Source organism: Pyrus communis, chromosome 1 (genome assembly GCF_963583255.1).
Source record: "Pyrus communis chromosome 1, drPyrComm1.1, whole genome shotgun sequence".
NCBI classification, from domain to species: Eukaryota; Viridiplantae; Streptophyta; class Magnoliopsida; order Rosales; family Rosaceae; genus Pyrus; species Pyrus communis.
This window is the reverse complement of record NC_084803.1, coordinates 9,796,681-9,811,499: the sequence shown is the minus strand read 5'-3', so window position 1 is coordinate 9,811,499 and position 14,819 is coordinate 9,796,681. Positions and strand designations below refer to the sequence as shown.

At 37.4% G+C, this 14,819-nt stretch overlaps 2 protein-coding genes across 2 annotated transcripts; one reads left to right on the top strand and one right to left on the bottom strand.

Annotated features, from left to right (window-relative positions):
- Positions 1-240: 240 nt before the first annotated feature.
- LOC137739275 (uncharacterized) lies at positions 241-1,518 on the bottom strand. The gene is made up of 3 exons (XM_068478862.1): positions 1,272-1,518; positions 900-1,106; positions 241-719 (listed from the first exon to the last, which is right to left on the bottom strand). Exons 1-3 carry the CDS (start codon positions 1,516-1,518, stop codon positions 241-243), a joined length of 933 nt encoding a protein of 310 aa, XP_068334963.1.
- Positions 1,519-3,694: 2,176 nt separating this feature from the next.
- LOC137748933 (dicer-like protein 4) lies at positions 3,695-14,701 on the top strand. The gene is made up of 25 exons (XM_068489127.1): positions 3,695-4,090; positions 4,473-4,650; positions 5,400-5,510; positions 5,912-6,052; positions 6,155-6,227; positions 6,472-6,536; positions 6,703-6,843; positions 6,934-7,062; positions 7,525-7,663; positions 7,794-7,890; positions 8,203-8,395; positions 8,527-8,687; positions 8,768-8,974; positions 9,118-9,377; positions 9,463-9,737; positions 9,810-10,231; positions 10,488-10,588; positions 10,801-11,006; positions 11,150-11,359; positions 11,963-12,427; positions 12,559-12,831; positions 12,920-13,246; positions 13,383-13,704; positions 13,785-13,896; positions 14,114-14,701. Exons 1-25 carry the CDS (start codon positions 3,972-3,974, stop codon positions 14,259-14,261), a joined length of 4,875 nt encoding a protein of 1,624 aa, XP_068345228.1. The 5' UTR covers positions 3,695-3,971; the 3' UTR covers positions 14,262-14,701.
- Positions 14,702-14,819: the final 118 nt, after the last annotated feature.

Sequence of the window (14,819 nt, the reverse complement as noted above, 5' to 3'; positions counted from 1 at the left end):
AAAAAACTAAAATAAAATTACATACTCATCAAATAAACTTAAAAAAAACACACTAAAATAAAATTACATAAACTCATCAAATACACTTTATTCTTCAACCACAAGCTTATTTTAATTATCTTCACCTTCTTGCAATCCCCAATGGTGCTCAATCAAGTCATTCTGGCGGGTTACGTGCCAGTATGGCTCTTGCACATAAGTGTACCGCTGAACGATCAATTCATTGTAACGTCCATCCCGTTATAACGGCTCGTGTTGCACGAGATCTTCGGTCCGGTTATAAGCACAGTAGATACGTGTTCTTGAATTGTTCATCGGATCCGGCTCATATTCATCGACGACGTCATAATTATACACATATTCCACAGTCATGTTGTGGAGAATAATACATGTCATCATGATAGATTGAAGAGCCTCGACATCAAACATTCTAACAACAAACCTGACAATCGCCCAACGAGCTTGCAGAATACCAAAACAACGCTCCACATCCTTCCTACACCCATCTTGACATTTTGCGAAGTGTTTTTCTTTTTCAGTCTGCATATGTAGCACTGTTTTGACAAACGTAGACCACCTTGGGTAAATGTCATCTGCAAGGTAGTGTGCTCCGTCGTATTTAGTGCCATTAACCCAATATGTGCATCTGGGCGATTTTCTTTGCAACAGATCGTCGAACACTGGAGATTGAGCAAAGACATTTAGGTTATTCTGAGCTCCTGTAACACCAAAAAAAGCATGCCAAATTCATGTATCAAATGAAGTCACCGCTTCCAAAATGATACTTTTGACTCATTTTTTGTCGCCATAAGCTCCTTGCCATGCACTTGGACAATTTTTCCAAGTCCAGTGCATGCAGTCGATGCTTCCAATCATGCGAGGGAAGCCTTGCATCTCACCCTTCCTCAGAAGCCTTCGCATGTCCCTTGGCGTGGGTGTCCGGAGGTACTCATTGGTGTATAGGGCTTCAATTGCAGAGCAAAACCGCATCAGAGACTCCAAAACAGTTGTTTTTCCCATCCTCGCAATCTCATCCACTTGATCTGCAGATACTCCATATGCAAGCATTCGCAAGGCAGCCGTAATTTTTTGCTCTGGAATAAGACCTAGAACACGAAAATCATCATCTTTTTGCACAAAATATGGATCATGGTTGCAAATAGCACTCATGATTTTGTTGAACAAACTTCGTTGCATTCTAAAACGACGTCTAAAAACATGATCAGGGAATACGCTGTTGGGAATAAAATAATCTTCCAAGAGATCTTTACATCGTCTTTCCCTTTTTCTATCGAAGTTTGCGGCACGTCTGGGTTTGGCTATTTGACCCACAACTTCCATGACACGGCGGGAATGTGAGGTCATCTGCCTTCTATGGTCATCATCCGAGTCCTCCTCCAATTCGAAAGCCTCATCTCCACCTCCATCTTCCTCGAGATTGATCAATTCTTCTTGTTGTGCCAACAATCTTTTCTGTTGCTCCACAAATTGTTTATGCATTCTCCTTGAAGAAGACATTGTAAAAAAAAAACTCAAGATTTGAAAACGATGAAGATGGATGTATGGTTTATATGGACAAAAAAAATTAAGGATGAGCTTTTTGGTATTTTTTTTTCACACAAAAAGTATATGAAAGCTTTGGTAGAAAGTGTAGAAAATATTGAAATGTGGTGTAAGGTGGAAGATGAGGGTTAGGTATTTATAGAAAAAAAAAAAAACTTTTTAAAAAAAATTTATGTATTTTTTAATAATTTTTCTGTATTTTTTCATAATTTTTAATAATTTTAATATAGTTAATTAATCTGGACCGTTAACGCTGCCACGTGGCCAACAGTCATAATTCTGACCGTTGGGCCTTTTTTTATTTTTATTTTTGATGAAAAAAATGTGGACTGTTGATCTGTGATCGGACGTTCCATTTTAAAAGTCAAATTTAAATTTTTTTACCTTTGGAAATCCAACGGTCTACATAAACTAGCCGTTGGAAATCCAACGGCACTGAGGAGGGCCATGTAGCTCTAATTTGGGTGAACACAAGTGGGTTGACAAGCGGGCCCCGCCGCATGCACCCTTGTCTCCTACTCACGCCCAGTCGCAAGTGTGCTGCACGCACCAGCCAAATAGGCCGGCCTCTGGGTCTGTTCGAAATAGGCTGGTCCGTTGCCTGGCTTAGGCTGGGTGCCATGCTGTTTTGTGAGTTGGAGTAGATTGACAGGGTGCTGCGCAATTTTGTGTCTGGTGGAACTGCTTTAAGAGTCCATAAATTAACATGGATAATGGTTGTCTAGAGTAGAACTTTTTATAAAATTTTCATCACCTTATATTTTAAGCACAATACTTTAATATTGGCATGAAAATCATACCAAAACATGAAGTGACTGAAAATCTCTAAAAAGTTCCACTTTTGAAAACATGTCCTAATATTTCTCCTGAACCTTTATTACAAGAATGATAGGTGAGATGATCATTTACCACACCTTACACCTACTCGATGACGTTGAGTCATCAATTATTATACCTCACATTTCGTTAAAAAATAAAAATACACTATTATGCCTCATATATGTTTATTAAGAAACGACACACTTTCTTCACAATTCATATTTATCCTCACACGTTAATTAGTTAATTAGGCAATAAAAAATTATTTTCTTTACAAATTACATTTATCTTTTCATGTGCTAATTTAGAGATAAAAAATTACTTTCTTTATAAATTGTATTCATTTTATCACATGCTCAGATCTGTTCCCTCACACTAGCTAATTAGGTGATTAAAGAAAAGTTACTTCTTTACCCACTTCTTTCATCTTTCCATGTGCTCACACTCATCCTCTCACGTGCTAATTTGGCGTAAAAAAAATTATTTTCTTTACACAATACATTCATTTTCTCATGTGCTCACATATGTTCCATTTCACCTGCTAATTAGGTGATTAAAAAAATTAACTTTTTTTACACATACATTCATCTTCCCACGTGCTCACATTCATCCTCTCACGTGCTAATTTGGCGGTAAAAAATTACTCTCTTTACACAATACATTCACCTTCTCACGTGCTAATTAGGTAATTAAGAAAAGTTACTTTCTTTACACACTACGTTCCTATTCTTATATGCTCACATTCGTCTCCTCTCACGTGCAAAATAGGTGATAAAATAATTGCGACATACACACTTTCTATACGCATCACATTATCCTGTCATGTGCTCACATTTGTCATCTTACGTATTGGTTAGGTAATCAATTATAACAAAATCCACTCTTTCTGTACATAGAATCCATTGCCTGCCTCACGTGATCATGTTTTTTGTCTTCTCGCGTCCTCACATTCGTCTTCTCACATGTTGATTAGGCAATCTTTTATAACAAAATCCATTCTTTCAACACTTAGAATCCATCGCCTGCCTCACGTGCGCACATTCATCTTCTCACGTGCTGATTAGGCAATCAATTATAACAAAATCCACTATTTATACACCTTAAATCCGCCGCCAACCTCACGTGATCATGTTCATCCTCTCACGTGCTGATTAGGAGATCAATTACTAAAAAAAATACACTCTTTACACTTATGCAAACAAAATTTCTATACTAATCAAGAACTTGGTATTTTACTTCTTAATCCTATTTATATCCCATAAGCTTTTATGAAAAGCAAAGAGAAGCCGGAGAGTCGGAGACTCTAAACTCGAGCAAGTCAAGCACTCAACTTACGTCAATACTGAGAATCTCAGGAGACCCCGGACCCACTCGAATTTTGCCCAAGTGGTCAAAAGCTACCCACTTCGCACGCTATTCCGCGATTCTCGTCAGTCGTCACCATTATTCAATCGAGCCTACGGACATTCAGAGTCACGCAGCGACAGTGAACGCGACTTGAAGAAAACACACGCTCTCGCGCTCCGCTTTGGACGACGGTCGGTGCCGGAGTCCGACTGCGAAGCCGATCATCCCACACTGCCAGTAGCATGGACGGCGCTGGCGGAAGTTTTCCACCGTCTGATCAGGGCGGTTCGTCTACCGACCGGGTCAAGTCCGGTCATGGAGCTTCGAAGCCGGAGAAAGACCCGAGGAAGGACGCCAGAAAGTATGTTTGCCCCGTTTATTGACTACATTGTTATCTGGGTTATTGATTTTCTTCGTTTGTTGCTTTTTTGCAATTTCATTTATTTTTGTGCGCGTTACTTTTTCCCTGTTTGGCTGCAGAGAAAATATGTAGGAAAATATAGGAAAATGTGAGAAAAAGAGTTAGTTTTCCTTTTATTTCTGTAAAGTGTGGATTTTTGCGTGTGTTTTTTGGTTGTTGTTGCGAATTAAATGTTCTTAGCAATGACATGAATGAAAGGCTGGTTTTTTAAGTTTGATTTTGAACCTGGACTTTCAAGCTTCTGTTTGCAAGGTTTATTAATTATCTGTTTTCGGAAATGTTTTCGATTTTGTTGTAGTGATTGTAATTGTTCATTTTGAAGGTATCAATTGGACCTGTGCAAGAAAGCTTTGGAGGAGAACGTAATTGTGTATCTAGGGACTGGTTGTGGGAAAACCCGCATAGCGGTCATGCTTATATACGAGATGCGCCACTTGATCCGCAAACCCCAAAAGAGCGTATGCGTGTTTCTTGCACCCACAGTGGCTCTGGTTCAACAGGTGATATGCTCTTCTATCCTTTGGAACTTGGCAATTTGTTTTTGCAATTTTTGGTTGTCTTTAAGTTTGAGTTGAACCTTGGCTCTTCTATCAGTTGGACTAAATGGTTCTGAATTGAAAAGTGGATTCTGCGCTGGTTGGCGTACTTTATCATTATATATTAGAAATCAACGGGTGGTCTCTAATGATATATGCAAATGAGCATAGGGACTTCATTATCCCTCTTATCCACTCCAAGGGACAGCATAGATGAATTGAAAATTCTGTATACTCATAACTCAGAAGAAGCTGTTCTTCCTTACAAGCAGACTACTTAGAAGGAATAGACCCTGTCTCTACCTATTAGCTCTAGGCTGTAAATAGCTTTATAGCATGTTTCTCCAATCTCACTGCATAAGAAAATTTTGTCATGCTCCTTTTTTGAATTGTAGCTAAACATGAATAAGAAGTGTTTCATTACTCAGTAGTATCTGATCTGAAAAAGGATTTGAATTTTATTTATTATATTAGACACATACAAAGTTACTTGTGTGAGTCCTTGCAATCTAAACTGTTATGTGCTTGCGATTCTTTATGTATGAGTTCTTAATGCTAATAGTGCAATTCTTGTTTGACGATTCCATCACACATGTTAATAAGTTTACATCTATGCATGAATTTTTTTATTTACCCCCTTTTTGCCTGAAATTACAATTTCTGTGAGAAACCATGGATTCTTTTTATTTAGTTTTCTTCTAAAAAAATTGCAGCAAGCTAGGGTTATAGAAGATTCCCTTGGTTTCGATGTTGGGATTTATTGTGGAGGCTCTAACCAATTGAAGTATCACCAAGACTGGGAAAAAGAGATTGAACAATATGAGGTAATTAGTCAGTTGATTGACATGAATATCTACATTTTCCTCTCACTTAGAATTCTCTACTTTTTGATAGGTTGAACATCAGTGTCTATAAATCCATACCCACACATCCTCCTATTTGTATAGTACTATATGTTGCCTTTTTTAATGCTATTATATCAACATAGAGAAAGCTAAGATGAGTGAGCTACCATCCAATTCCTGTCTAGTTCACCAAGTGAAGTTTAATTTTAAGTAATTAGGATTTTCTGAAACTGGTGCACTGTTTCTTATGGGCCCATCTTGTGTAAGTGGATAGAATTTATAGCTTTGTGAATACCATTTATAATTTTTGCACCAATTGAGATACAATCTCATAATTGTCCATCATTTTACATTTTTATTTTGTTGATTTCTTGATGCAGGTTTTTGTTATGATCCCTGAAGTACTGCTACGAAACTTATGTCACTGTTTCATTAAGATGGAGTCAATTTCTTTGTTGATATTTGATGAATGTCATCATGCTCAAGTCCAAAGCAACCATGCCTATGCAGAAATTATGAAAGTAAGGAGCTCTCAAACACTTGCCTGGACAACACATTCTAATTTGCATCTTTATGAGACCGAGTTTGATTGACATAAGCTGCCTTGACAATTTTGTCCACAGTTGTTTTACAATGCTAATACCACAAAACATCCTCGTATATTTGGCATGACGGCATCTCCAGTTGTAGGGAAAGGTAATGTGTGTTCAAATTGATGAATCTGAACTCCATCTTGATCACAATGATTAGTTCTGTCATCATATCAGTCTAGAAGTTATCTGGCATAAAACATCCGTGGAAAGTGTTGTTAACATGCGAATGTGCATGTTTTGGTGGGATTAAATGTCGTTGATAGTGTTACTTGTGCGGAACTGAAGCATCTTTCTGAGACTTATCTTTTTGTTTCTCAAATTTTTACATGCTTCTTTTACGCTTTCAGGTGCTTCGAGTCGGGAAAACTTATCAAAATGCATCAATAGTCTTGAAAGTATACTTGATGCTAAGGTGGGTTGTGAAAATTTTAAATTTGAGATACTAATGGGTTGGAAAACCTGTCTTTTATTATCTTCAGAGTAATAAAAAATGCAAGTTGCCACTTGCGCTATTACTGTTATGATCTAAAGTTCTTGTGATTCCCACTGCTAATCCATAATTTCACCCTTATTTGTAGGTTTATTCAGTTGATAAGAAAGAATTGGAATGTTTTGTCTCATCTCCTGTCATCACAGTGTATGATTATGGTCCAGTTATAAGCGACGCATCCAGCCCCTATATCACTTACTACACTAAACTTGAGCAGATGAAACACCAGGCATGTTGTTTTGACATTAGTTTGGTTCTACACAGGCTCTTACTTGTTACAACGTTTTTGTTCTTTATCCTGGTTCTTTATCTTTGGCAGTGTATAGCAGAACTTGGTAAGAAGACAAATGATCACCAAAGTCTAAGGAGTACAAAGAAACTGTTGAACAGAATGCATGAAAGTATACGGTTTTGCTTGGAAAATCTTGGCCTTTGGGGAGCATTAAAAGTGAGCAACTTTAACTCTAAAATTTTATTGGTCGTCAAATTATTTGTTATCTTACTGTAACCTTTAGCGACAAGAAGGGATAATATTTGATATGCATACTAAATTATCTATTTCCTCGATTCCTTTTCTGCAATTATCTTTCTATATACTTAAACGAGTATGTGAAGGACTTGGTAAGTTACCTTTGTTGTCCCTAAACCCTGAGTTGTGTGCATGTGAAGGACTTGGTAAGTTACCTATGTCGTCCCTAAACCCTGAGTAGTGTGTCTAGAGTGAGTGATTTAGTACGCAAAGGTGGTAAGAAAGAGAAAAAAAGGAAGAAGCTTATTTTGCAATCTGATTCTTGTAGTTTCAACTCTAGTTATTCTCACTTGTTTGTTGTTTCTTGATTTTTATTTATTTTTTTAATCTTTTACAATGGTTATCTTTCTTTGTTTTTTTTTTTTTTGTTCCCTTTTAAAGGCTAGTCATGTTCTTTTGAGTGGCGATCACTTGGAAAGGAGTGAACTAATAGAGGAGGAAGGAAATAATGGTGATGATTCTCTATGTGTTAGATATCTGACTCAGGTTGATGGCATCCTTACTACTGACTGCTTAAAAGGTAACTACTTGTACTTTCCCTTTATTTTTTAAAATTTCGATCTATAATCATTAATGGAGCAAAGTTTGGTTCGTGAGCAAACAGTACTTATAGTATTAATGAGGGGATGTTACTTTATCTGTGCCTACAGATTCCATTGCTGATGATCTATCTTCTATAGATATTTTAAAGGAGCCATTTTTCTCAAGAAAGCTCTTACGTCTTATTGGAGTTCTTTCATCCTTTAGGTTGGTATTTATGGGAGTATTTCTATCTTTTATGACCATTATGTCATTCTGACACTGTCACATGAAAGCTAATGATCCACATTTACTGAGAAGCCTGCAGTTGATACCAATGTTTTGACTTTGAGAATCGCAAAAAACTTAAGCACATGGCCTATGGAAAATCCCAATGTCCTATTTGTCATTGTTTCATGCTCACAAAGACATTTACTAATGTTCTTGTACTCTGACCTTCCACCTTCCTTACCTTAACTCGTTGATCATACGTGTAGTAGTTAGTAACTTATCACCCCAATTTTTTATTTCCTCTTTCAGGTTGCAACAAAATATGAAATGCATAATTTTTGTCAATAGAATTGTTACTGCGAGTTCCTTGTCTTACATACTACAACGCCTCAAGTTTCTAGCATCTTGGAAGTGTGATTTTCTTGTAGGAGTCAACTCTAGACTGATGAATATGTCAAGGAAGAAGATGAAAATCATTCTTGATAAGTTCCGATCTGGAGAGGTAATGATTTATACTTTTAGTTAACCATAGAGTTATTTTGTGGGAAGACATATCCTATATGCATAATATAATCCTCTGCATAGTGCATACTGAGGCGGAATTTAATTCCCTTTATTTTGTTGCTTTGTCAGTTGAATCTATTGGTTGCAACTAAAGTTGGTGAAGAAGGACTAGATATTCAGACGTGCTGCCTTGTGATACGATTTGATCTTCCAGAAACTGTTGCTAGCTTTATACAATCACGAGGTCGTGCACGGATGCCTCAGTCTGAATATGCATTTTTGGTAAACAGGTGCTTTTTTAATGCTTATGTTTGAAGTTAACTCATTCTTCCCATACTTTTTCCTTTTCTAAGTCAGAGTCTTGTTGCAGTGGCAACCAGAAAGAGAGAGATTTAATAGAAACCTTCAGACAAGATGAAGCTCACATGAACATGGAAATTGCTTTCAGAACATCCAGTGAGACATTTGTTGGTTCGGCAGATAGGGTGTATAAAGTTGATTCTTCTGGTGCTTCCATCAGTTCTGGATATAGCATCTCATTGTTACACAAGTATTGTTCAAAGCTTCCACATGATGAGTAAGCCCTTGTGCTGAATTGATGCTTTTTTATTTGCTTTTGTCAATTTCATTTAAAGGCTATGACTTCATTCATTCGAGAAGCTGTGTAAAACTTGTATAATATTTATTTTGAGTTGAGATGAGATGTATCTCTTGTTGCAGGTACTTTGACCCCAATCCAAAATTCTTTTTTTTTGATGACTTGGGGGGAACTGTTTGTCAGATAATTTTACCTTCCAATGCGCCAATCCATCAAATTGTCGGAACACAACAATCTTCGATGGAAGATGCCAAAAAAGATGTTTGTCTAAAGGCCATTGAAGAATTGCATAAATTAGGTGCCTTAAATGACTTTCTCTTACCACAGCAAGACAATGCAAATGAGGTGGAGTTGGTGTCTTCTGATTCTGACAGTACCGAAGGTTGAACAATATCAGTGCACTGTCAAGACTTTTTTTTTTCTCTTGTTATTATTTTATTCAATTCCTTTGTCTCCATATGTACCAGATGAGGATCCAAGAGGAGAACTACATGAAATGCTAGTTCCTGATGCACTAAAAGAGCCATGGAGTAGTTCGGAGGACCTTGTTTCCCTCAGCTCATACTATATAAAATTTAACCCTGTTCCTGAGGACAGGATCTATAGAAGCTTTGGTCTATTTGTCAAGGCTCCTCTCCCAGTTGAAGCCGAAACAATGGAACTTGATCTTCATCTCGCTCATAGTAGATCTGTGATTACAAAGTTGGTCCCTTCAGGATTTGCCAATTTTGGCAAAGATGAGGTACACAGTTGCTTCCCAAATGTTATTAGTTTTAGTGTAGTCTTTCTCAGTTTCCTGAATTTCTCTTTGTAGATCGTGCTGGCACAAAATTTTCAAGAAATGTTCCTCAAGCTCGTCCTTGACCGAATGAAATTTGTTTCTGATTATGTTCCATTGGGAAGGCATGATAGATCAAGCTCATCAACCTTCTACCTGTTGCTTCCAGTAATGTTGGGTAACGATGATAAGATAGCAAGCATTGATTGGGGGACTATCAGAAAATGTTTATCATCCCCAGTGTTCAGGGCTCCAGGAGATGCTACAGAGAAAGTTCCTTCTTTGGATATTCGGCTTGCATCAGGTTACAAAAGCATAAGGGATATTCAGAATAGTTTAGTCTATGTCCCATATAAGAAATCATTTTACTTCATCACTGATGTTGTTCGAGAAAAGAATGGCTACAGCCAATATAAAAACTCGGGCACTTTAACCTATGTGGACCATTTAATTCAAAAGTAAGTTGCTGCTTTCCTGGTTTCTTAAGTCGATTAATGTCAAGTTGTCAACATATATTCTCTTTTGAGCACATCTTATATTAGCACATTACCTTGTTCAAACTTTTGTGCTAACTGGAAATATATGTTTTTTTTGTATGTGACGGGTTTTATACATGAATTTCTTTCCATCCACCTTATCTGAATAAACTTTAATTTCACAGATTCTATTTCTCATTTATTTTTCATGGCACTTTTGTTTAAACATTCTGAGCAGATTTGGCATTCACCTTAAATACCCTGAGCAACAGCTTCTGCATGCCAAACCACTTTTCTCTTTACACAACTTGCTACACAACCGAAGGCAAGAAGATTCGGGTAATTTCTTGTTGGAATTTGTTTCCTGTCACAGTTCTTTTTTATGGAGGTGGTTTGGTTGGTCATATTTCTGCACTGCGTTTCAGATATATGTTATTTGGATTTATAAAAGTTTCACCTCAAACATTGCTTCACTTTTGTCAGACTACTCAAACGAATCAATACATGCATGCATGAGAATCATGTATAAGTTTATTATGTTATTAATACAGGACCGACACAACTAGAGGAGTATTTTATTAGCTTGCCACCTGAGCTTTGCGAGTTGAAGGTAATAGGATTTTCCAAAGATATTGGGAGTTCAATATCTTTGTTACCATCACTCATGCACCGGCTGGAAAACCTGCTTGTCGCCATCGAACTGAAGCATGTATTAGCTGCTTCATTCCCAGAGGGAGGTGCAGTTACTGCCAAGAGAGTAAGGCCTTTCTCCACAATGTTGTTTTGAGTATTGTTTTTTTGATAAATACTTTATTGTTCTAATTTGGCCATAATACTACCCAACACAAGTATTCAAATGACCATTCATAATCCCCTGATGTTAAATCTTCTTTATACAAGGTTCTAGAGGCACTCACAACTGAGAAGTGCCAGGAGCGGCTTTCCCTTGAAAGGCTTGAAATACTTGGTGATGCTTTCCTTAAGTTTGCTGTTGGGCGACACTTCTTCCTTCGGCATGGTAGCCTTGATGAAGGGGGACTAACAAGGAAGCGTTCTAATGTGGTAAACAATTCCAATTTATTCAAGCTAGCCATGAGAAGCAACTTACAGGTAGAATTTTAGTTTATTCTTTGTGGAAGTGATTCTTATTTTCCAAATTCCATTCATCTATGATTTTTTTTATAACACGTTAAATATTTTTGGTTTGGTTTACTGCTGTCTATACTTGATGTCGATACTTGATATATTGCAGTTACTTCATACTTTCATTCAATAATCTCTTGGCGCTACTTAAACGTATTGATCTCTGAATGTTTCCTTGGTGTCTGACATTAGTTGCCACAAATAATCCATCCACTGATGTTATTTCTCAAGGTTTATCAAGTGTCTCTTTCCAACCGGGATGATAGGTGAAAAACATGTTTACCTCCAAAATGCTTAAAAAACAGCTCTGAAATAAATTGTTACTCTTCTATGGAAGTAATAATCATCTGCACAAAATTAAATGTTTCTGTGCAATGTTGCCCTCTCGAGTTCAGTGACCTCCCTACTTGTTTCTTTGAAGTCTTTGGCAAAGTTTCTTCTTGTTACCTATGCTCCATGTTCTACACTGTCACGTTGAAAATCATTCAATGAAATACAAGGCACCTTTTACATTTACTTGCTTTTAATTTTTCTCAAATTATAGTGCATAATTGTGCTCTCCCTTCTCAGGTATACATACGGGATCAACCATTTGAACCCTCTCAGTTCTTTGCTTTAGGCCGACCTTGCCCAAGAATTTGTAACGAGGAGACAGTAGGAGCTATTCATTCTCATGACTTATCCGGTGATGTAAATCACACAAGTGCTAGTGAGGTCAGATGCAGTAAGGGTCACCATTGGTTATATAAGAAAACCATTGCTGATGTTGTTGAAGCCCTTGTTGGAGCATTCGTAGTTGACAGTGGCTTTATAGCTGCAACTGCATTTCTTAAGTGGATTGGCATACAAGTAGACTTCGAACCATCACAAGTTACTGAAGCATGCATAGCAAGCTCTAGATACATCCCACTTTCTGCTTGCATGAACATTGCTGCCCTTGAAAATTTATTAGGGTATAAGTTTCTCCACAGAGGTCTGCTCTTACAGGCATTTGTACATCCTTCTTACAACAAGCATGGAGGAGGCTGCTATCAGGTAAGCCCTCTACTGTCATTATTACTTCCAAAAATTTTCCCATCTGCCTAATAACTTTGGCAAACTAGCTTGCACTCGAACAATTTGTATTATGCTTGCTTCAGTTTTCTTTGCCTTGATGTTTTTATCAGAGATTGGAGTTTCTTGGGGATGCCGTCTTGGATTACTTGATCACCTCGTACCTGTATTCAGTTTATCCAAAGTTGAAGCCTGGTCAATTAACGGATTTGAGATCAGTGTCTGTGAATAATAAAGCCTTTGCTAATGTTGCAGTAGATCGGTCCTTCCACAAGTTTCTAATCAGTGATTCCTCTAGCCTTTCAGAGGCGATAGAAAGTTATGTGGGCTTCATTGAAACAGCTGCATCAGATAGAGGTCTGCTTGATGGGCCCAAATGTCCAAAGGTATGCCTTTAGATTTCTATGTTCCTTTGGAGTATTAATAAGGTGTTAACTTCATCCGAATCTTTAACGATTAAGTTTATTGCTTCAGGCTCTGGGCGACTTGGTAGAGTCCTGTCTGGGCGCAATTCTTCTTGATACAGGGTTCAACTTGAATCGTGTTTGGGAGATAATGCTATCCTTTCTGAAACCAATTATGAGCTTTTCCAGCTTGCAACTTAGTCCTATTAGGGAACTACGTGAACTTTGCCAAGCTCATTCATGGGGTCTTGAGTTTGTACCAACAAAAATGGGTAAAAAGTATTCAGTTTGTGCAACAGTGAATGGGAATAATGTTTGTGTATCTGCTTCTACGACCAGCTTGAACAAAAAGGATGGAATAAGAATTTGTGCACAACTGATTTTCGACAAGTTGAAGGTAAAACTGTATGCTTTATGTTTAATATTTTAGGGTTCAACTCTAAGAAACTAGCTCCTTCAAGTGTTCAACTGTATAAAACTAGCTCCTTCAGTAATTAAAGTTCTAATTTTGGGGATCATTCTCGGAATTGCAGGCTCAAGGCAACATACCTATGACTAACTCATTGGAGGAAGTCTTAAAGTCAAGCAGCGAGATGGAAGCCAAACTTATTGGATATGATGAAACACCAATAGATGTTGTGCTTCTTGATGCAAGTGGATTTGATAACTTAAATGTACAAGAAGTTTCCCGCCGAAATTTTAACTCCCAAGGGCATCCTATCAATCAAGAGAGAAACGGTCACTCTTCCTGCAGAAAACCTGTACGACAATCCCCATCTTCATCTGGAGCAGTCAAAATGCGGCCCAATAAGACCAGGGAAAATTCTAAGAATGATGCTAACTCGCAATCCGGAGGTACTGTTAATGTTTCTTGTACCTACAGGGTATCAAGTATGGGATACTTTTGAAATTTTCTTACTCAGAAAATCTTCCAGGTACACACACGGCAACATCAAGATCTCGTTTGTATGAAGTTTGTGCCGCTAACTACTGGGAAACTCCCTTATTTGAGTGCTGCAATGAAGAAGGACCAAGCCACTTAAAATCGTAAGTATATATTGTCAACATAGTGATAAAACTATGGTATGTTAAAACTTAGAAGAATATTTTATGAGGAATCAAAATCTTAATTGAAGACTGAAATAAAAATGTACGAGGTTCACCTTCGTCTCGCCTATCATATGTTACATTTTGTTTTAATTTTTCTAAGTTGCGGTTTGTAGTAAGACTTTTTGTATTGATTTGTTATTCAAATCCTTTGCAGGTTCACCTACAAGGCTGTAGTAAAGATAGAAGAAGATCCAGATACGTTGTTAGAGTGCTTCGGAGAACCTAATATGAAAAAGAAAGCAGCAGCAGAGAGTGCGGCAGAAGGGGCACTTTGGTACTTGAAAAACAGAGGTTTTATGTAGGAGTGGCTAACCACACCATCTTTTAGCCCTTGAGATCGGAGGAACTTTGCCTGATGAACAATCTTTTTTATTTTTGTTTTTAGTTTTTTTTTATGATTTGTGGGTTGAACGCGAAATATATGTTGACAGATTGTGATGTTTGTTTGCGTATAAAATGTATGTATATGTATTAAAATGTTCTCTTGCCAGCCAATGTGGCTTGTTATATTGTCAGATTGTCAATCTGAACCCTTAATTACCATTAATTTACGTAATTAATGGTTCAGATTGACAGTCTGACAATATAACGTGCCAAACTGTTTGGCAATTGAGCATTTTCATACATATATATACAGAATATTGTCATATTTCCTTATATACAGCGAGACGATATTATCGACTTAGTGTCCTTGTACTTAACACTCTCACATGGAACTAGTAACGTAATAGCATTTCTCTTCTGTTTACATGCCATTTTATATAGGCGAAGTGTTACTCACGAGCTCTTTACGATTGGTATCAATTTAGGATTACGACATGTGGTCGAATATTTTAATTGATAGGGTGTTGGTTCTCATC

Excerpts from the sequence above, each read along its gene's own strand:
- LOC137739275 (XM_068478862.1), bottom strand. The coding sequence starts at position 1,518 with ATGTCTTCTTCAAGGAGAATGCATAAACAATTTGTGGAGCAACAGAAA. Across the intron at positions 1,107-1,271 it reads TAGAAAAAGGGAAAGACGAT|GTCTTATTCCAGAGCAAAAA; the intron begins GTAAAGATCTCT and ends TTCGTGTTCTAG. Across the intron at positions 720-899 it reads GCGAAGGCTTCTGAGGAAGG|GAGCTCAGAATAACCTAAAT; the intron begins GTGAGATGCAAG and ends TTGGTGTTACAG.
- LOC137748933 (XM_068489127.1), top strand. The coding sequence starts at position 3,972 with ATGGACGGCGCTGGCGGAAGTTTTCCACCGTCTGATCAGGGCGGTTCG. Across the intron at positions 4,091-4,472 it reads CCGAGGAAGGACGCCAGAAA|GTATCAATTGGACCTGTGCA; the intron begins GTATGTTTGCCC and ends TTCATTTTGAAG. Across the intron at positions 12,428-12,558 it reads ATGGAGGAGGCTGCTATCAG|AGATTGGAGTTTCTTGGGGA; the intron begins GTAAGCCCTCTA and ends TGTTTTTATCAG.